This window comes from Coturnix japonica, chromosome 2, assembly GCF_054131305.1.
Source record: "Coturnix japonica strain WE chromosome 2, WE-NBRP24, whole genome shotgun sequence".
NCBI classification, from domain to species: domain Eukaryota; kingdom Metazoa; phylum Chordata; class Aves; order Galliformes; family Phasianidae; genus Coturnix; species Coturnix japonica.
In genome coordinates this window covers 89027978-89050261 of record NC_140664.1, presented here as the reverse complement: position 1 = coordinate 89050261, position 22284 = coordinate 89027978, and the positions used below count along the sequence as shown (strand labels likewise).

The window sequence follows — 22284 nt, the reverse complement described above, 5'->3', positions numbered from 1 at the left end:
TAATCCAAGGAAATCCATCTATACTGACTCACAGTGTCTTAGCAGGTACATCTTGCTAGAGCTTGAACACTCAGTTTTGGGTTTTCTTCAGTATTTCTGGAATTTTCCCTATGGAAAACAGCAGCAAGAGTTCACTGCTGTGAACTACTCAGCTGCCTTTCTATGAAAATGTTGAAAGCACATATACATGCATTTATGCTAAGCTATTCTCTCTTTAATTATCACTGAGGCTGGTTTGTCACAGTAAAATAATTTTGGGGAAGTAAAGGCTTTGAGACAGCACAAAATGCAAATGTCATTGTTTCACCTTTTATAAATGGAAGGCATGACACCCATTTAAATCATGCTATTTTATCTTCAATCATAAAGGCAAATATAATCTATTAATCTTCTGTTTGAAAATAAGTTCATTATTTCACAATTACAAAGGCCGCATGAGACACCACAGATTCCCCGAAATCAAGCGGAGCTTTCCTTCCTTCCTGCACCATCTATTTTTCCTTCCTCAGTGTGTATCTCAATGTTCAGACACACACTGATGAAGAATCACGTCCACAGGAGACTACTCTGTTATTTTCCAGGCATTTTCATGTCATATAATTCATTTCCTAGCCAATATATCCTAAAAGAGAAAGGATTAGACAGAGTTCCAATTATTGCCAAGCACAATCTGTTATGAACAAAGCACATATCACAACCCCAAAGACAAGCAACTCTGGAAGAAGTTCACAGGCAGAAGATAACAGCAACTCCTCAAGAGTCCCATCCCTCCCAAGGAGATTAGAGCTGGCTCACTGAGCTGTAGAGACTGGCAGTGTTTCTCCTGTATCCCTGAGGCCTGGCATTCTCAGGGAGCCAGAAAGTTAGATTATCCACATTACACATCCCAACACACACTGTTCCACTTGGCCATCCACCAAGCATTCCTGCATAAACAGATCCATCTTGTTATTTGAGATTTGTATCTATACAAGCTACTTCCACAAGGAAAATCATGCATCAAAAGCTAGTCCTTATTTTAACAAGACACACACGTTTTCAGAAAATGAAAATAAAACTCCCTAAACATTCAGATAATTTCAACTCATAGCAAGCTCTGACTTTGAAATGCCATTATTTTTTTTGGTTGGGATATTCCAAAGTGATTGAAGTGACCATGCCAAAGTTACAGTCAGGGCTTTGGTAAGGCAGTTTTATGTCTTTGACTCCACACAACGTGCACTCACACATATAGAAATCACCCAGCTACCAACATGTAAGGAGCAACAAATCTCAACAGTACCATAACAGTATCTGTATCTTATTCTCTTTTCAATCCCCTGGCTGAACATGATTTTATCTGCTATTCAGTTGGATTCCTGCTAATGAATTAATCTACAGATTTAGAAAGGAACACAGAGTTTAATTATTAAGCAGGGAAATGAGGAGAGAGAGAGAAAGAAGGTAACAGATCGAATCATCTTGTGATTTATGTAGAGGTAAATTAGCAATCACTGTATTAAAACTACAAGGAGTGCAAGGCTGTATGAAATGTTTCAATCAAACTACTTAAACTCTCTATTTTATCTACTTAACACAATTCCCATGCTCTCATTAGCACACTATTTTTTTTCTCAGCAGCAGTATCCATCAATACCCGCTTGCTGGAAGACACTAAATACTGTAATAGATTTCACAGTAGACAGTCCAGCAACATCACACTCCACAGACAAAGAATTCATGGGATTAAAGCATTTACAACACTAATGCTAAGCTTCCTGAAAAGCGTGTTCATAAAAGTTTCCCCAATGCCCTCCTGCCACCTATGCAGAGCTGTGTCACATTCTCATCCCACCTGGGCCACAGCCACCCAAAGTCTGTCTGTGTTTATAGACCATCTGCTACAACGTAAAAAGAGATTTGACCTTAAAATTACTTTAACACTGACCTCTAGTGTCAAGAGATGGGAATTTAGTTTCTTATGGAGTAGTTAGGCAGAGCTGAATCTTGCATCTGAGGAGACTCATTAGGTCACATTGATGGCTGGATTTCATGATCTCAAAGGCCTTTTCCAATCTAGATGACTAGGTGATTCCACAGTTCCACTCCCACTTCCAACAACATGAAGCTAAAGATATATCTCGAATTCAGGTACATGAGCTACAGACAAGGGAGAACTATGGGTGATGTACCATGTCCAATTAAATCCAGATCTCCGCTTTCATTTATAAAACAGACAAAAAGGAAACTACAAACTGAACAATTCAAGCCTTGTGACAAATGTATTGCAACATAAGCTAAGCATACTTGATGTTGTGACAACTGCCCACATTTTCAGACATCCAAACAAAATGCTCTTTCTCATTTCAGGGCTTGTAATGTAAAATGAGGGTGCAATGGCCAATGGTCAATGAACTCACAGGGGCAGGTATTCTGCCCACGCATCTATTTCATTTCTGAACTACACTTTCTAAGCTTACCTATGAGGAAGTTATGAGAGACAGTATCAAAACCCTCACGGAAATTAAGGTAGGCAACATCCCCTGCTCTCCCCATATCAACCCAAACAGTCATGATTTCACAGAAGGATACCAGGTTGGATGAACACGTTTTCTCCTTGGTGAATCCATATTGACTACTTCCAATAACCTTCTTCTCTTCCAATTGCTTGGAGATGACATCTAGAATAAGCTGTTCCACTGTGTTCCTATGAACAAAGGTGAGACTAACTGGCATGCAGTTTCAGAGCTCCTCCTCCTCCTTGCTCTTTCTGAAGACTGGAGTAACATGGGCTTTCCTCCTGTCCCCAGTCACCTCTCCTCCATATCCTTTCAAAGATGACAGAGAGAGGCTCGGCAATCCTTTCTGCCAGATCCCTCAGCTCTCATGGGTGCATCCCATTGGAGCCCATGGATTTGTGTGCACTGATTTTGCCTAGACACTCTCTGACCTGATCCTTCTCAACCAAGGGCAAATCTTCCTTTCCTCAGGCTCTCTCTCACCTCCAGGGTCTGGGATTCCCAAGGAGCAGTCTTAGCAGTAAAGACTGAAGCAAAGAAGATGTTCAGTAACTGCCTTCTCAGTGCCCTCCATTTACTAAGGTAAAAGAAAGCCTTGAGGAAGATACAGCTCCAGTACACAACATAACTCATTGTCTTTGCACTCTGAGAGGCAACGTATGGGAGCGACGACCCTTGCAGGGAGGTGTTCCGAGAGGTAGCTTGAATTGGGAAGTGCTCTCATTAAGCATGGTGTCTTAGAGGCCCCTGTAGCATATGCACTAATAACACGTATATGTATGCACACATAAAGGATGTACTTAAGTCATGAGGCTGGACCACAAAGGGCAAGAAGAACCTTGGTATATATTCCCAACTTGGGGTAAACATGAGCAAGTTTTATGCCATCTGAATCTACAAGTTCATTTTCTGTAATTTCATAATTCTGTAAATTCAATTTATAAATTCTGGATTACACAAACTTCATTTATATTAACATCACTTGTGACAAGTGAAAACTGTACAACAGGTAAAAGTCCTCTGCTGATAAACTGCCAGCAAGAAAACAGGTTATTTTCAAGTATCGCTGGCACATAGGTGGTACACTCCAAGAAGGTGTGCTTGTCACCAGGTCAGGCAGCACACAAAGACCCCATTTCTTCCATCACGCATATGTTAGCAGTCTCCCATGTGCTGGCAGCTCACCTGATCCCAACAGAACATGACGGCCATGCCGCCAGGAGGGAAACATCCCTTATTTAAACACAGTGACACAAACAGTGAGCCTGCAGATTGAATGTTTAGGCTACAAACCAGGTAATGAGATTTTCTGATGTGTTCCAGCTGTATGTAGGAGTGCTTAGGGATGCACATGGATAATTAGATATAAATACCTATGGGATACAAGAGAGAGAGTGATGCACTAAATAACAGATGCAGAATGGTCTTTGAAAGTTGTCATAATCTTTACTTCGCTTGGACCTCAGCATCAGGGAATGGGTCTTAAAAACAATCATTTGCTCACGTTAGTGGCTGCCAAGCCTCCATCTAATTTGTTCATTAGCAATATATCAGGTTAGCAAGCTGCCATGGCAGGAAAATAATTAGCTATCCATTGCAGGGTGGCACATTTCTCTATTGCACTGACACAACAAATAACTCCATAAACTGCTATCTTTTTTTTTCTTTTCGCTTTTGAGGCCTATTTTTATTTAATTAACCCTTCCAAAGACTGCTTTAAACACACACAAACTGCAACTACAGAGAGCTTTGACCAAGCACTACCATCTTAGCGTGAATGGCTGTTATACAAGCAATTCACGGGTGACCTGTCTTTAGGCCATTTAAACACAGCTTCACAGAATAGCTGAAAGCAGAACATGCCAAAAGGCATCCTCATTAGTTCTTCTCTCCATCATCTGCATGTACTGAGTAACTTGAAAGCGTAATTTCAGATGGTGCTATTGTGTCCCAGCCCACATCAAAATGGTTGTACAACAGCTGTGTGGGAGATGGATTGCTACTGTTCTGAAGATTTCTTAATTAGGTTTGTTGTTTGCCTTAGCCAGAAGATAAGCATACTTCCAGGATACATTTGGCTGGGCTAAAGTCAAAGTAGCCTAGCCCTTCTTCTGCGGTGTGCTTTGAAAAGAGTTCAAAAAGGGAATTCTAAGACGTGGGCAGCAGGATGAAACACTAACACTGAATTCTGCTCATGCAAAAAAGAACTTCTATAACCAGGTTTCTTCCAGACTACAGTATATAACTCCAAGGAGTTTCACTGTAATCCATTTACTGGATTAAGTCTGGTATTTTATTCCTCTTATCAAAGATCTGATCTTTATTTTAATGCTAGGAAACGATGTATCAGAACCATCTTGTGCAGCGTGTTACATGGGTTAATTACATGGTGCACTAAAGACCTTAGTATGAATGACAACTTCTGATTTTCTTGCTCCTTTCTTGGTTTTGCCTTATGAATACAGAAGATGTTTACTGGTATCATGCCCTTCCCTCAGTACAGCACTTAACCCTGCAGAATCTGATTCAAGCGCTAAGAATACCAGAGCCCTAACCTATTATCTCAAGGGAAATTTCAGTGGGCTTCAAAGCTTTCTTGCTGCTCTTCTCTGTAATTCTGCAACCTCTTCTTGCTAAGTGCTCAGCAAATGCGTAGCACTAGACAAGTCAGGTGGGAGGAACCGGTCTTTGTGTAACAGCGGACTTTTAACAAATGCAAGCTTTTCTTAATGAAGCCTGACAGATGTTTACAGAAAGCATTTCACATTGATATTTAACTAAAACCCTTTGGCAGAAATTTTAATAAGCGGTCATCAAAATTCCCAAGCAATTTCTCTCACTACCTGACATATGGGTATGGTCAATTACATTTACCATTGTGCTGTCTCATTACTCAGCTTCATAAAGTATCATTAACAGTCACGACTCCCTCTTTGTGTTCTATCTTTAATTGGACTCATTAACTGCATATCTCCTCCTCAATTGCCCAGCTTAACCTGTGATTTCCATTCTGATCTCAAAATGTTCCACAGGGCTTTAGACCATAGAGTTTGAGTTAGTATTATCAAAAAGGAATGCGAATGCTTTTGGAGCAAAGGAAGTAACAACTTTGTTTTTTCTGAGAAAAGCAATTAACACCACAGTCCTGCAGAACTACCTTTGAGAAAAGACAGGACTCGTTCTAACTAAATATTTCATACAAAAGACGTCCCAAAGCAACTTGGATATACATGTTCCTTATTTGAGGCTATTCACCAGATAGGATTTCAAACCCTGCTACAATGTATTGCTTGTTCTCTTTCCTGCCACTACTGCACCTGATCAGTTCCACAGGAAAACAAAAGAAATAAATGACACATTATGTGAGCCTGAAGTGAAAAGACGCTTCTCTGATATTGTATTGTCTGAACAGCAGGACTTGCGGAGGGCCTTCTTGCAAGTGCTTCAAAGTAGTGTCACCTAAAGCCACAAGGCAACAGCAGTGTGATCCAACAGCACAAGAAACAAGCAGGGGTCAAGAGGAGAAGAATACTTTTCACCCTGAAGACTGATTTTAACACATGGAATTTTACACAAGCCAGAATTACTCCCATCCAAGGGCTACCAGAACAGAAGAAAAGGCTCAAGACTTCCCAGAAGGGTGTTTAGAAGAAAATGAAGTTTTTCTGGTGGAAAATCATCCCTCTATTTAAAACATTTTCCTAAATGAAAACAGAAATCAATAAGTTTGGTTGCCAGTCATCTTTGGAATGCTAAGCATGATGGTAACTGTGCTGGTAAAGGAATTATTTAAAAACTGTTATTTTCTGTTTGTATTTTTAATAGCAGCTACACAGTTGAATGTGCTCAAGGAAGCAAAACTGCATGGATAATTGGAACTGCGTGGAAACAATCTAAGGGTTCACGAAGTGAAACCTGCTTCTAACTTAAAACCCAAGGTTTTAAATTAGGGCAGCATTTGAATCTCCAGTTGATAAAGATGGTTGACCTGCTGGGCAAAGGTAATTGTCAGGGACTTAATTCAGGACTCTCACAGCACACAACGTAGGGGAGTTCCACACTGCAGTGGTTTGAAACAGTAAGATGCCATTTACAGCCACGAGACTAAAATTAGCAAGTACTGTGATTTTACAAATATTAATAAAAATATAGAGGCTTTCAGCCTCTTGGGCAAGAACCCATTACTCCTCTTCATTCAGAGTCCTGTTCCAAACATGTGAAGAGCCATGCAAGTCAGCCCGTGGTCAACATACTGTCAGGAAAGGAAAAAAATGCTCCTGTTCTCCATCAGATCTGTGCTTCATCTACAACTGAAGTTTAAACAGGACTGGAAACAAATTTCTGAGATTGCTGTCATGCTCTATTAAAACTGAAGACATCCCAAAGGAGGAGGAGCTGCAAGGAGTTAGGGCAGCACTCAGATTAGCAAGGCCGCCCTGTGTGGAAAGGCCACCTTGGGGGCACAAAACAAATGAGAGAATAGAAAAGCATTAACAAACAAAGTCTGGAAACCTCGGTCAAACAAAATCAGCTTCCACTAGGCAATAAGTCATTCAAATCAATTTACATCTTCCTTAACCCTTACACCCTAACCACCTGTAGAAAAATAAGCACCGAAAATTACACTGAATTGAGAGGTAAAAGGAGATTTTGAGCGTATTGCTTATCAGAGAGATGCACTGCCAGTATAATATACCACAACACCTTACTACAGGACTCCATATGTATGTGCAAATTACACTGTAACACAAACTCAAACAATTCTTATGTGAAAAGCTGTTTTAAAAAACCAAAAGTAACTGATGACTTCGTTATAAGGGAAGATGGGATGCTCGTTTCACTGGAAAACAAAAAATCCCCCAGTGTGCCTCTGTGTGAAAGAGAAGCTGTCAGACACAACAGATCAAGCGATAACACGCTGCTTACTGCAGTATCTCGGTGGATATTACCATGAAGGCACTGTTCTGTCTGAAACACATCTAGGACTATACAAGATAGTAGGTACACAAGGAGAGCAATGTGAAGTATGTATGTGTATATATATATATATATAATACATGTAATTTGTCATAGAAGTTTTTCTCCTCCTCCATGCCCCCAAGAATATCAGATGCTTTTTTTGTGGGTTTTTTTTGTTTGTTTGTTTGTTTGTTTTTTGTTTTTTTGTATTGACAAAGGGAACATTTTTATTTTTCTGCCCCTGGAGCTGAAGCTAAATATCTCTGAAGGAGCCATGACACACTGAAGCAGGGTCCTGACTGCACTGGGAGGAGTGCACAGCTTGTTCCCCTAGGACTCTCCCTGCCACTCAGCTCTATGCACACTTCCTCACCAACTTGTTTAACCCACAGCAAAGAAGCAGTCCCTGCCAGCAGCTGTCATGGATGACTGACAGGGCAGAATACAGCAGTAATACAGCAGCTAAGCCTGCAGCATCAAGTGAAGAGAGAAAAAACTGGCTGCTGAAGAAGAGCTGCTCAAGCTCACTGCAGCAGTCTGTAATGAGAAAATATTGCAGAGTTCTGGAAAACCTATAGGATACACTGCCTTAATATTTTAATAGGCTACTCTGCATCCTCCTGCCTTAGTATATATGCACTACTTTTAAGCATTAGTATAACGATTGCCCTCACATGTCTGAGCAAAATGATAGTAAGCTATATACTCAGGCACAGTTATTGTTGCCTGTCAACAGCAGAACTCCCACTTGAAAGCTTTTTGGCTTCTTAGTGATAAAAACAACAACAAAGAAAAGTATATGCATGGTACTTTTATGCAATAAATATATATACAATATATAGAGATTTGTTCTGCTAATAGATTAAGGCTCAGTATAACTGGATAATTTTGCCATGTCTTCAGACAGATCCTTCTCATCCTCTGATAACTGTCTATCGTTAAATAAACCAAATGCTTTGCATGCCACTGTAACATACACACTGATGAAATACACTCTGGGACAATTACAGCATCTTCAACTACTTAGCTAGGTCAACATGAAAATACCAGAGTCAACAATGGATCTCACTGCATGTACATGCATAGAATCATCGAGATTAGAAAAGACCACTAAGATCATCTAGTCCAGCCGTTAACTAATGACCACCATGCCTGCTAACCCATATCCCTCAGTGCCACATCCACTACACCTTTCCTGAAAACCTCCAAGGACGGTGATGCCCTCATCTCACTGGGCAGCCTGTTCCAACACCTCACCACTCTTTCTGAGAAGACATTTTTCCTAATATCCATCCAACCCAAACCTTCCCTGGCACAACTTGAGGCCATTCCTTCTCGTCCTATTGGTATTTATATGGGAGAAGAGGCCAACCCCCACCTCACCATAACCTCCCTTCAGGCAGTCATAGAGAGCGATAAGGTCTCCCTGAGCCCCCTCCAGACTGAACAATCCCAGCTACCTCAGCCATTCCCCGTCAGACTTGTGCTCCAGACCTCTCCCTTTGTTGCCCTTCTCTGGGCACACTCCATGGCCTCAATGTCCTTCTTGCAGTGAGGGAATACACATATATAATTGAAATCAACAAGGACTACACTGATTTGGGAAAAGAATTTGTTCCATCCACTCTGTAGCGGTAATCCATGCGCATTACACCAGGTCTGATCCACAAGAAAAAACTAATGACCTAACAAATAAATCCTGCAAATTCTCCACTGGAACCAAATGTGGCTTGTGTAGCCATCAACCTTCCAGAGTAAAGAGGAAAAAATGAGAAGCAGAGAGAGACATTAGTGTTAAAGGAACCCCTTGAAATAATATGACTCAGACTGATTTCCTTGCCATTTCGTTAACAGTAGATACAGAAGCAATAAAAATTACTATTACTAGATTACTAACCTCACCTTCTAGATCTGAAGCCACTCTAAATGCTCAGTGCAACCATAAAGGAACAAGTGTGACATTTCTTTATTTTCCATAAACAGTTGCCAAATTTTCTGCTACAGTTTTTCACCTACCTGCATATTCACTAGGCAATTTTAATCACATACAGCTGTTCATGAAACTTTAATGGTGTTTTTCCCACTGAAACATTAATATTTTCTGGTTAACAGCCCCATATTATAAATCATTTTGTGAAACGCAGCCAATTAAAGCACAAAGTTTCTGCCGAAGTTTTTGCTAAGTGACTGAAGATCACAGAAACACGGAAGAAAAAATATCCACTCCACATAAAAGCATTTGAGTGCCTGAACTGAACTCAGCAGAAAGGAACAAAACATACTGGTGCATACAGCATGGACAGAACAGGGATTAGGGTGTAAGGACTTCTCGTTTACTAGGTTATTATTTAATGAAAACTCCTTTTTTAATAAAATGATGTTCTGTTTCAATCTTAGCAACTGGACTTTACAGATACTTTGTAATCCTATCATTACATCCAGAAGATCACCATGACCACCTGATTTGATCCCTTTTTTAAGTGGGACTAAGAATTACTCTAAGACTTTTAAACTTCTGTGTCTTCTCTGCTTTACAACTGCTTGTATAAGGCTGGGGCTGCAGGAAGAACATACACCCAACTGCCATGATACAGTGTCCCTGTACCTGCCTGGAGAAAGTTCCCTCAGCCTTGTTATGGTGGGATGGGTCTCCAGCCCACAACTCAAATATTCTCAACCATTTTTAAATAGATCTGAGTCCCACACTGAGGCAAAGCCATGTTGTACTTCTGAGAGTGCCTCACACAAAGCTTCCCACCTGTCATCTAGAAGCCTTCCTAAGCCTCTGAAACACCACCAAGCACAAACATGTAGGTGCTGAGGAAGCATCTGGACCAGTTTCCTTCCATTTGGGGTAACCTTTCAACCATACAACAAAACAACAACAACAACAACAACAAAAAACTAAAAAAAAAAAACTGCTGAGGACCTTGGAACAAAATGGTTTGAAGTTTTTGGTGTTTTTTTTTTGGTCTAGCAACTCCCTTTCAGGTTTCACCTGGACCCTTGGTTTAGTCTAGGCCTTCTTGTAACTTCCCACACAGCAGGCTCAGTTCAGCTATGCACAGCTACTGTGGCTCAAACAGAGAGCAGAAGTGGAGCAGACAAGCAAGGTAATGCAATTTAGGAAGATAATTCACTTTTGGTATTAGCCATTCCCCCACCTCCCAAATGAACCACGAGCAACAAATACCCAGCCTTTTTCTAATGAAGAAAGAGTGCTACGCTTATTATCTTCATTGTTTTCTCCTGATAAGCTGTAGAAACATTCGTGCCTGATTCTGAGCATATTGGTATTGATGCAAAGAGGGTCTGCCTCTACAGAAGCAACAGCACTGCCAGCACCACAAAGGAGCAAGGAGAACAGGACAGGGCACTTGTTACTTAGTGCAGCTCTCTGAAGTGCAATTTAAGTTTGTGGGTTTTTTGTTTGTTTGTTTCTTGGTTTTCCTACTGCTGCTGTTGGTTACCTGAAGCAGTGTCTAAGTAAGATTGTACTCATTTATAGTGCACAAATTTTATTCAATACACAGAACCCAAACTTCACCTTCTACCTCTTCTTGTTCTACCTATGGTAGGACACTGAGCATGAAAGCAGTCACCTCACTTGCACTCTCCATGACTCTCTAGAAAGGCAGGTTTTACCTTTCCCACCACATTGGCTACGTGGCTGAGCAAAGTGTACATCTCCTGAGCTCCTATGGGTTACTAACATGACGTTGTTGATGTATCTGCTGCTATCAACCCTGTAGCACAATGCTGTGATTGTTTCCTCTGACTCACATTCACAGTGCATTTGTTTCAGTAGGCTTGAAAATGACGGGATGAGGCAGGCTAGGCTTTCCTGCTCAGAAGGTTTTTGCTCCAATCTAATTAAAAACATTCAATAATTCACTAGAGTTCCTTGCAAACTATGCACATTCCATGCTTTACAATAAACTCTGAAAGCAAACTGCCTGATATTTTCACAATCAGCTCCTTAAATTGAGAGGATTCCTCAGGAATTTCTTTACGTTAATATACCAAAGCTGTCTGTTGAACCAGAAAAGTCAAGCTTCTTTTGAAACATCTTCTTTTTGCTGTTATTGTTAATGGCTTTATTTTCTTGTCTAAAAGCTAACAAGGAAAACCACTCTCAGTTCTCTGACATGCACAGAAGTGACAGGACAGCTCACTGGAAACAGTCAGCTCTGGTCACCTTGGTTTGAAACTGGGTCAGTGATGCCAGCTTCTGGGTATACTGAAGGAATATGCAATTAATTTTGGAATTCAGAAGCTGAGGGTATGAACATTCTGTGCTTGCAGGCAGAATTCAAGTAATCCAGCTTTTGTGCTTAGAGAGCAGGCAGTCATGTTGTAACTAAGGCGTGTTTACATATGGTTTTTGAAACAGGCCTCCTTTCTGGGAAATGCATCAAGGGATCTTTGGAACCAGTCAAGTCAAGCCCCCCAATGTCACACCAGCTTAATCCAAAGGCAAGTGACCGCTGGGAGATGGCCTCCACCACAAGTGTAAGAGAACATGTACTGGCAGGAATGTCCTTGGAGTTCCGAACAGTGCAAGCACCTCTGGAGACAGTCAGAGGGAAAGACCACGCAGACGTAACACATTGTGCTTCCAACTCCATCCCTGGCGCTGAGAACAGACCTTACCCCTGCCAACAGTCTCCTAGTCCTTGGTGCCTCACAAAATACCTGTCCTCATCTCCCAAAGCAGAGCACACTTGAGCTGTACTGACGGGAACAAATTCCTTCAGGGTTCTAACAGCCAATTAAGGGATGGGAAGCAATTACTTCTATGTCCATACAAATGAAACTCCTGCAATGCAATTAACTATCCCTTATCATCTACTGTTGAATTTCTGAAAAGCACATGCTGCACATTCTCTCCTCCCCTAGCTTTTTCACAAATTTAATCAGTTTGTTTTAGCTAATGCAGCGGAACCAGCCTATTCTAAAGAAATAATATATGGCTGCAAATTACCTGAATATTTTCAAATGTTGTTTTTCATTTAAAATATAATTTAATATGAGATTCCACAGTATTCATTTCTATTAATAAATTATCATTTCTTCTTTATAAGTGATGAGCCAGTGTGTCATGTAATTTTTTCTTCTAAATAGACCAAGACTTTGATCTAATGCAAGCCCTTGCTGGGAGTAGAGAGACTTTCTGTCTAATTTAGTTACGAAAAATATTCAATTAAATTTGGAAGTTTAATTCATTTAGTTATGAAAATTAAATGAGTTCAATAAGGTACATTTGATTTGCCTCAGGGAAAAAAAAAGGAGAGGAGAATCTCTGGAAGGGGAAATAAGGAGGGGGAAAAAAAGTAGCTTTTACTTCTCAAAGTGAAAGGTGTATAACATGAAGAGCCTGCACACATTTTAGCATGGCTATATAAAACATATCTACAATGATTTTATGTACAGTTTCTATCCAGAAATCACATTGATAAATGGTGTTAACACTCTCTCTCCCGAGTAATAAAAATACTCAGAGGTCATATTTAAGTCGTTCTCAGTGGGAGACGTCACACTGGGAAGGCACCAGTCATACACAATCTTTCTCCATCTCCCTTTGGAGAAAAAGGAAGCAATAAAAATTATTCTGCAAAAACGGAACAGAGCCACTTCGATCCCTCTGAGAGAAACCCCCTTCTAGTTGTGCAGCAGTCACTTACCATTTTTGCAGATAGGACAGCACTGATCAGGCTCATATACTGGATCCACGCACTCAGTCTGGGGACAAGCTGACACAGTGCACAGCACTTCACCATTGGCTTCACAACGACACTTCTCACATGGAGAAACCTGAAACACAAATCCACTCTTCTTTTAATTCTTTTACTTCTTCTTTCCTTTACCTCTTATTCCTCTCCCCATAAAACAAATGCTTTTTATGGTCTTAATAATGCATAGGGCAAGGCTGGGCTCCTGCAAAATTACAGGTTTGCAGCAAAATAAGTTGCAAGCTCTGTTCTGAACCTGTGCCCCAAATGGAACTGCTAGAGGGATCTCAGGAGCAACAACTGCTTAGATTTTAACACAAATAAAGTAAAAATATTCCTACTGCATTCTTAGTGAAATTCCAACATAACAGGTTCCTAATTAAGTTGAACTTTTGTTCAATTTTATTAAGATGTTCAAAAAATAATTTAGCAAAAAAAAAAAAATAAATACTATGTTAAAAAAATTAAGAGGAGAATTTTTTATAAACGAAACACAAAACTCCTTTTAATGGAAATCTTCATTGCATTTTTTCCAGGTTTGAAACCTCTTGGTGGTATGAAGTTGCATTTCACCGAACGCAACCTCACTGAAAATGATCATTCTCATTGTGAATTCAGGAAAAACCCCCAGTGAATTCAGGTATTTCCCAGAGGTAAACTTCTCTTTTGTAATATGTGAAACCTGAAAAGAAATTGCAATGCAAAGAAAGGGTTGAAGCCAAAAAAGAAAGAAATTGGGTCATCCTTTTTTACCTACTGAAGCATCATTGGTTTTGAGGAACTTCGCAGAATAGAAGCGCCAGGAGATAACGACTTAAATGACCTACTTCAATTAAATTAATTTCTAACAAAGTGAAATCAAGGCTCCCTTTAGGAAAGATATGGACTTTAAAACATCTGTATTTGTTAGATGTATAATTCCAGTTGTTCTCTTCCCCACAAGGTGCTGCACGTGGCATCTCTAATGTCCCTATATTTCTAGAGGAGCTGGAGGTAGAGGGAAGGAGGGTTGCCAATTCTTTATTAATTAAACATTAAATCGCATCACTATTCTCAAAAAAGCCCCACATCTATCTGTACTCAGAGTGCAAGATGAAAATCTGGCTGCATATTAATAACAGTGATCCTCTAAATCCATCATCTGTGCACATTCCAGGTTTACTTAAGGTCAACAGTTCGACAAGGCTTTTTTTTTTTTTTTGGCTTGGAGTCTTTCCATTCCAAATTCCAGCTGATACAAAACAATCAGCTTCTGCATTTCTCCAACATGACAGAGTAACCTCAAAGCTAAAAAAAAAATACTCTTCGTTATGAAGAATCATGCAGACCTCTAACTTGCAGATCCCTCTGTTATCTTCTCCCTCTTTCTGAAGCAGTCTATCACATTTTTTTTCCTCAAGTCCATTCTTCGCTTTCTCGTCCTGTTCACATCTTTCTCACTTCCTGAGTTCAAATACATTGATGCTTGCACAGCATCATCTCCAACTAAATGCTCATCCATGCTTTGCCACTTCTCTTCCCACCTGCCAGGACTGTCATTTCTTTATGGGCTCATGTATCTTTTAACACCATCCCCTCTACTTAGAATGCCTAAATAGGGTCTCTTGCTGTGTTGCTTTCTGCTTTTATTACTAATATTTATTTCAGTCTTCCTTTGCTAGCTACTTGCTTCAAGATTTCCCTTTGCTCTGCACTCCACTCAGGACAAAAATACATGATGCATTTATAAAATGCTACATGGAGGCTGACAGCCCACCACTGCCGACTTTTTTTTTGCAGGCTTTGGGACAGGAACTTTGTCTTGTAATTGTTCAAAGACTGCCATGTTCACTTGTAGAGTTGGAGTGTCAGCAGATGAGATTTCTCATCTGGTGTTCAGAGTCAGCTATTTCAGGCAGTCACCTGAATTCCATGTGAAAGTTTGAACGTAAGCAAAAATGAGCCCTTGCAAGTCATTAGTTAAGATGATTCTTCCCTCTGGACTTTGGTGATGAAAAAAAAAAATCTTGCTAAATTATGAAAAAATAATATTAGAAGTCCTACTTGATCAGTGCTACTAGAACTCTGTTCCAAGGATAAGGCTCAACAAGGCTAATCCATTGCTTTCAACAGGCTCCAACATTTTTTTAGCCTGATGCATAAGTCTAAAGCTTCTACAGCAACAAATCATTAAGTAAAGCACTGATAATACTGCAAAATGACAAACAAAATGGATCAAATCTTAGTCTAGTAATGGTAATTCGGAATGATACTCTTTCCTCTTACAATGTGTTCAGTCAAGGACTACATCTTTCATGAATCAAATACAGTACTGCTCAAGCTACACTACAGTTATGAACACTCTTCCTGTGTGACGATGGGCCATTTCAGTAGAGTGCATGTAGAATGCCAGAATGGCATGGACTGGAAGGGATCTCAAAGCCCACCCAACCATGCTGTGGACAGGGCTGTGAACCACCAACTCAGGCAGCCCAGGGCTCCATCCTCCCTGGCCTTGAGCGCCTTTAAAGATGCAGCACCCACAGCTTCTCTGGGCAGCTGTGCTAGTGCCTCACTACCCTCATTTGGAAGAATGTCTTCCCAATATCTAATCTAAACCTACTCTTTTGTAGTTGAAAACAATCGCCCTTTTTCTAGCTACTACAGGCTCTGGTAAAAAGTTTCTCTCCATCTTTACATCTTATCACACCTTATATGGTGCTGCTTAGTAAGCACCACCAACTGTCAAGCCCTGTTTTGTTCAACTTTTCCCTTCCTGGGTGAAATAAAGACTCCTCTGATGTCTCTGTTAAGTCAACTGTACAAACAGCTGTTCCTGACTGTCTGCCACTCCTTAGTCCAAAGGTTCCACCTTCCACTTACCCAAGAACATGGATTCCATGGGAACATGAACATGGGAAATGTGTGGCAAAGCCATCAGCCACACATAGTATTATCCTGCGCCAGGTATGTGTTCTAACCAGAGATCAGATTCCAATGCTTACAAATCCTGTTTTGTTTGACACTGCTGCTTTCCCCCAAACTTTTACAAGGTTGATTTTTCTACCTCAGAGTGCTCCTGCACTGACCAAAGTCAGTAGGACCATACATACAAGCTCAGCCTACGTTAGGGAGGAAGGACATTGGGGCATCAAGGAGGTTCTGCATACATTTGTGCTCACAAACCTCTTTTCCAGCCTGTAAGTGAACCACAGTAGCCGCTGAAACAGTATTAGTGTCAACCTTTATCTATTCATCCTTGGACTAAATGGTAGAGCACTGCTTTTTATATATTATCATGATGTAGCAGGAACAGTAGAAAAACAATTTCTTATCTTAACGGCAGCTGGATACATGGAGACATAATCACCATTAGAAAAAGAGACAATAAGACAGTGTATTACAACAGAAGTTAAATAAATCAGAATGAAAAGACACTTTTGGTCCTTCATTTCCTCTCCTCTATTCCTGTAACATAAGAACATTCCCTTCAGCACAGTCTCTAATGACAGCCAATGCAATGAGCAACCTACTTGTTCAGCTGGGAAACCACCAGTCTCGCAGAACTCACACTTAGCACATTTGACAGAACCAGGCTGGACTGGAGATGACATGACCTAGCAGTCTCTCTCTGAAGACTAACAATGCCATGTCTCTCTGGTCTGCAGATAAAGTTATTAACTATACAGCAGCAGTAGCTCTGCCTATGCAAAAACTGTGTAAAGACAACAAGAAGCACAGAAGTCTGAAGTATTCTCCAGGCAGCTGTAAAACCTGTAGAAAATGGAGTACAGATGGCAAAAATAAAAACTTCTTTAAAATTGTTTACAGGGAAGTTTATGAGCAGATGCATAAATGTTTTGCTATCAAGTTGCAGATGTAGGAAAAAACACAAGCACATAATTGTGTAAACAGGTAGATTTCCCACTAGTGGGGCATGAAGAAATCTGAACATCAGTAAGAGTAGTAGGTTTATCAAGCAACTTACAACTTAGACTGCTGTAATGAAGAAGTGAGAAGTCATTTACGCTAATTAAAGTTCTGATACAAAGTAAGCTGAGCTTTGTCTTTTCCCTTTCCACATGCCAAATAAAATATTACACATTATTATATGTAATCCACATTCGCTCCTTGAGCTTTGAAAACAAAGAAGCTTAAAAAAAAATAAATAAATCATAATCCCAAACTGATCTGCTGTTCTGCTGGAATTTGAATAACTATTTTCTTTTACTTACACCACTTAGATGAACATAAACAGAATTAGGCTGACAAGAATTAAAGGTAGCAGCCTTGCTTTTATTTCTCTATCACTTCACAGAGCCACAGATGTTTCAAAATTCATTTGGGTTTGTTGACTTCCAGATTTCCAAAGTATTCACCCCACCCTCAAAAAAAATATATAAAATAAAACATTTTTTTGTGGTTACACAGACATTCAAAACAAAATCCATAAAGCAACAACTTCCAACAATGTAGGTCTTTCCCATAGAATAATACACTTCTGAAGATAATTTATGGTCCCTGTAAGGCTATTACTTTATATGTCAGCCTGCATTTCCAAACGTTACTGTAAGACTGAAAAACATCTCACGGAGTACGTGTTCGGCAATCTCTAGCTCCAGTGCTGAATTTTATCCTAGCTGCATTTCACCAGCAGTGCTGAGGCTTTTGCTCCAGTTTCACTTGTACAGATCCTCTGCCATACAGCATCACGATACCCACAGGAGAGCAGAGTGGTGCTGATGAAAACAGCTTCAGGAAACCTCATCCTTGTGATTTTGTATCGATATTCCTATCCATTTTGAAAAGCAGAAAAGCACAGGTGTATACACACATACACACACAGAGCTCATGGGTTTGATTGTCAATCAAAGAAGAAATGCAGTGAACCTTCATTCCCTGGCAAACTCAGCTTCTGACTTAGCACTTGCTCTTTCCAAGGAGATGTTTTGCTGTGTTGAATTATATACAAATTTTATATAAGCAGACCCCTAAACCTGTATGTATACGTACACATCTGTAAGTACTTGTGTAAGTAACTCCACTTAAAAGTTAAGTCACTTTTTTCTTCCTTCAGTGATGTCTGATGAGTGGTGATAATGCAGAAAACAAAGGTGAAGACAGAATAAAACCAGTCTTATATCCATTTATAATTCCTTCTCTGACCTTCACCAAGAGGTGGCATACCAGAAAGTTCTGTAAGACAGCCAGCTTGAAACTTGTAGCAAAAGCCTTTGTGTGCAGTGATTTGCATTTGCAGTTGTTTCCATTGAGCAGCAATCTGACCACATCTGTGCTCTCCTTTGCCAGGCATCGCAGCTAATTGCAGTGGCATGGGCAGATGATTGTGTTTACAGTTTTGTGCCTGTATTATTGGAACCAGCGTGGGAGCCTGACTAAAAAGCAAAGTCCTCACGTGTCAAAACGAACCAGTTGCAAACCCATTGCCGTACTGGTAACTTTCCTTGCCCACCTGGAGCAGGCACCCATTCTTCCTCCTTTCCAAAGCCAACTAATCTAAAGCAGTAAGGGAAATGCTATTTCATTGCAGGAGGGCATCAGTCCAACTACATAAAGGCTGAGCAGGGTTAAAAAGGAATTTGGAAGCCAAAGCCTGTACCAACATTTCTGTACATGCCACTCTTCGCACTCCCATTTTGCTAAAGCTGCCATCCATGTTCAAGGATAACAGAAGTTCTAGAGTTTTACCATCTCAGTGTACACCTTACAGACAGTAGTAGAACATCACTGCATACAAAGAAAACCAGCTTGTTAGAAGTTGGGCTAACAGTGAGGTGAAGCCTTTCAAACCTCCATATGGAGACCTGCACAGAGCACGAGCAAAAGCATCACTGCTCTGGCTGCCCTTCAGAATTAACTTTGCTGGAAAAGAAGGAGTCTTACAACCTATCTCTGAAGTCTCACCAAACTGCCCCTGCTACAGCAGTCTTCCTTTCAAAGGGGAACCACTGCCCCAGAGCTGAATGCCATCTTTGAGAATATGCACAGTGTTTTCTGCCACGCTTTTAAAACAACCAGTGCTCTTCATGTGAAATACATAAATAGAAATAAGCTTCTAAGAGCACACAAACACTACAGAGAGCACAGGGGGCAACTTATTTACATCTTTCACAAATGCAGTTTCTCTTCCTCTACCTTACAATAGTCTGGTGGCTTCAAAGAGCCCTCAGCACATGGAAACTAAAGCCCAGTGTTCCCATGAAGGTGCTGAACCAGATCTGCATCTGCAGCCATTCGCAAGCAAGTCAGTCCTTTACAGCCTGCCTGCAGAGCTCAGCCGCTACAACATGTGAAAAGGGCAAGATAAGCAACCAGGAAACTCCAAAACTTTTCAGTTCACTGCAATGAACAAGATGCATTTTGAACAACAGTGACCTTGCACAGCAATGTGGAGGTTCTGCTCTGAAGAGGTTCTGCTCTGAAAAGCTTTCTCTAAACACAGCTTTTCAAGTCCTTTGTTTCAGCACCACTGTAAGCCAGACCATAACCCCCTCTGCTCTCATTAAAGGCAGGCTCATCCTTCTTCTCTGAAAGTATTATACAATTTTTTCAGCTCAGATTAAACAGCGTATAAAACAGAGTTAGAGTTAAAATAGGTATCATCATTGCCTGACTGCTGGCAATGAGAGTCAGACCACAACCCCTGCCTGGTCCCTCCATGGCACAGGTGTCACGGGGAACAGTAAAACAAGAGTTTGCAGTGCTGGAGACCCTCCTCAAATCCACCCCGGTGCCAAGCAGCACCTTTCTAGTAGCATTTTTCTACTGTAAATACCAAAGGAATTAATACAGACCAGCCCCCTCGTTTAAAAATGTTACAGTATCGCAGCACAAGAAAGGTCATGTTTGAGGGGAATATTTCACAGCACCGCAGAAACAGCGCTAAAGCAGAAATGAAAAGGGGAGACTCAAAGCACCCTCCAAACCCCCTGTGTGGCTCTGGGCGACCGAGGCCCTGCAAAACGCCCTTCTGCTCTGCCCTTACCATGAACTCCTCGAGGCTCTGGTAGGTCTTCCCCCGAAACTCGCAGTAGTTCTTCCTCTCCTTGCACTGCGGGCAGCACTGCGTGGTGTCCACATGCACGCACCGAGGGTGGAGCCTGGGGCACTCTGGCTGCATGCACAGCGGGCCCTCCTCCGTGCACAGGCAGGGGCAGGCCGACGGGCCCGGCGCAAACTTCTCGCCGATGGCGTAGACGAAGCCGCTCTCATCCACGCAGCCCTTCCCGCGGTAGTCCGGGTAGGCGTACTCCTCCAGAGGCTCCGGGGTAGCGCTGGACACCGCTGCCGGCAGCGACGAGGCCTCGGCCGGACGAGGCTCCTCGGCCGCCATGTCCCGCTGCTCCTGGGCCGGCACGATGGCGGGCTTGGCACCCGTCCCCTGGCTGCTCCAAGCCTGCTTCTGCTTGGTCCACGACTCCTTGTTGGAGTAGTTCCTGCTGCCTTTGCCCTTCCAGTCCCTGCTGCCCTCCTCCCTCCCGCTGCGGCCGATCTCGCCCACTTTCCCCGTGCCGGCCTGGCTGTCCCTCGCCGAGGCGTGGTCCCTCTTCTCCTGGCCGGCCTTGATCTCCTGCTTGTCCTGTGCCCTGGCCAGCTTCTGCAGGGGGATGGTGGAGCTACAGAGGGCAACCATGAGGCAGCAGGTTACCAGGAGAGAGCTGGAGAGAGCTCCAATTGCCATTGCAGTAGAGCTGGGCATCACCTACTGCATCCCACAGGGGACACTGCGCTCACATCGGAGGGAAGTGCGCGGCTGATCCGCAGCCCCTAGGAAGAGAGAGATTAGAACACTTCAGCCCGGGCACCTCTCCCCCATCCCGATGCAACACCTCGAGCACCGTGCGAACCGCAGGCACCGGGCAGAGCACAGCCTGCTGCTGCGGCCATCCCTCCTCCTCCTCCTCTCCTCCTCCCCCCGCTCCGGAGCGGATCTCCGCCCGGTCCGAGCACAAGACCCCCGTCCCGGGGTCACGGTCCCCCCCAGCGGCAGCCCCGGAGCCGGGGCTGAGTGACAGCGCTGCGCGGCGTGGAGCAGCGCGGAGCCGGCTGCGTCCCGTTCATCCTCATTCACGGTGTTTTTCACGAGCCTCTTACTCAGCCTGAAGTGTTGGTTTGTTTGGTTGCTTTTTAAATGCCTACCATCGCATCGAAAGCGCCCCGAGCCCAAACTATATCCCTCCCTAACTCCCCAAACAGGCACGCAGCATCCCTTCCTTCCCGTGTTTTAAAGGCACAGCGGAGCCCGGAGGACATCCCGCGGCACCCACAGCGCTCCCGGCTCCGTCCCCAGCACACCGCGCATCACACCCCGAACACACACACACACACACATATACGTACGCTGCTCCGGCCACGGCGAGCCGAGGCTCTCCAGCTCCCGGCGCAGCCCCAACTCCGAGGTACGGCTCCTCAAAGCCATTTAAAAGCCGCCCCACCGCCCGCCTCCCCGGCCCTCACCGGCGGCCCGGCCCGGCGGGGGCGGCGGCACCGCGGGGCACCGCGCCCGCTCCTCCCGCAGCCCCGAACTTTCCGGCGGGGCCCGGCCCGGCGCCCTCCTACCTGCGCGGAGCCGGGCTCAGCCCCGCCGGCGGCTCGGGGCTGCCACGGCGGGGCTGCGGGCTGCGGGCTGCCCGGCGCCCGCCGTCCCTCCGCCCCTCCGCCAAAGCCGACGCACCGCCGCCCAGCCGGCCCCGCCGCCCCCGGGGGCGGGCTCCACCGCTGCCCCCGCTCCCTCACATGGCCCCGCTCCGAGCCCCGCAGCGGGAGGGAGGAGCGCGGGTGGAGGTGCGGGAAGTTCGCTGGGGTGAGGGCGGCGGGCGCAGTGCAAAGCCGGAGGGGGACCGTGGGTGCAGCCTGGCCAAGGCTGTCTGTATCGATCGGCTCCGCTTTGGTTAGCGAGCTCCTTTGCCCCACTTAGCAGCTGTCCAGTGCGTGATACGCGAGTTAGTAAATGTATTTGAGTTTTCGGATGGCTGACGGGTGCTGCTGTGCTGAAATACCTTGGCTTTTTCTCTGTTACACAGAGAGTGGGCAAAGCGAGCGGCTTTAGCAGTGATGGCTGAAATGCAGGTAGTCAGTATGGCAGGACAGAAACA

At 43.2% G+C, this 22284-nt stretch overlaps 1 protein-coding gene across 3 annotated transcripts in view; it reads right to left on the bottom strand.

Moving 5' to 3' along the window:
- VWC2 (von Willebrand factor C domain containing 2) overlaps nucleotides 1–21883 on the bottom strand; it is a 48629-nt gene extending 26746 nt beyond the window's left edge. The window contains exons 1-3 of one of the 3 annotated variants that reach the window (XM_015854358.3): nucleotides 21749–21883; nucleotides 20175–20956; nucleotides 13142–13271 (exon numbers count right to left, since the gene is read on the bottom strand). In XM_015854358.3, the coding sequence (XP_015709844.1) occupies nucleotides 13142–13271; nucleotides 20175–20888 (844 nt within the window). In that variant the 5' untranslated portion in view covers nucleotides 20889–20956; nucleotides 21749–21883. Of the gene's footprint in view, nucleotides 1–13141; nucleotides 13272–20174; nucleotides 20957–21328; nucleotides 21383–21529 lie in introns of those variants that run through there. The other 2 variants (XM_015854357.3, XM_085537965.1) reach the window with 2 other exon arrangements.
- Nucleotides 21884–22284: the final 401 nt, after the last annotated feature.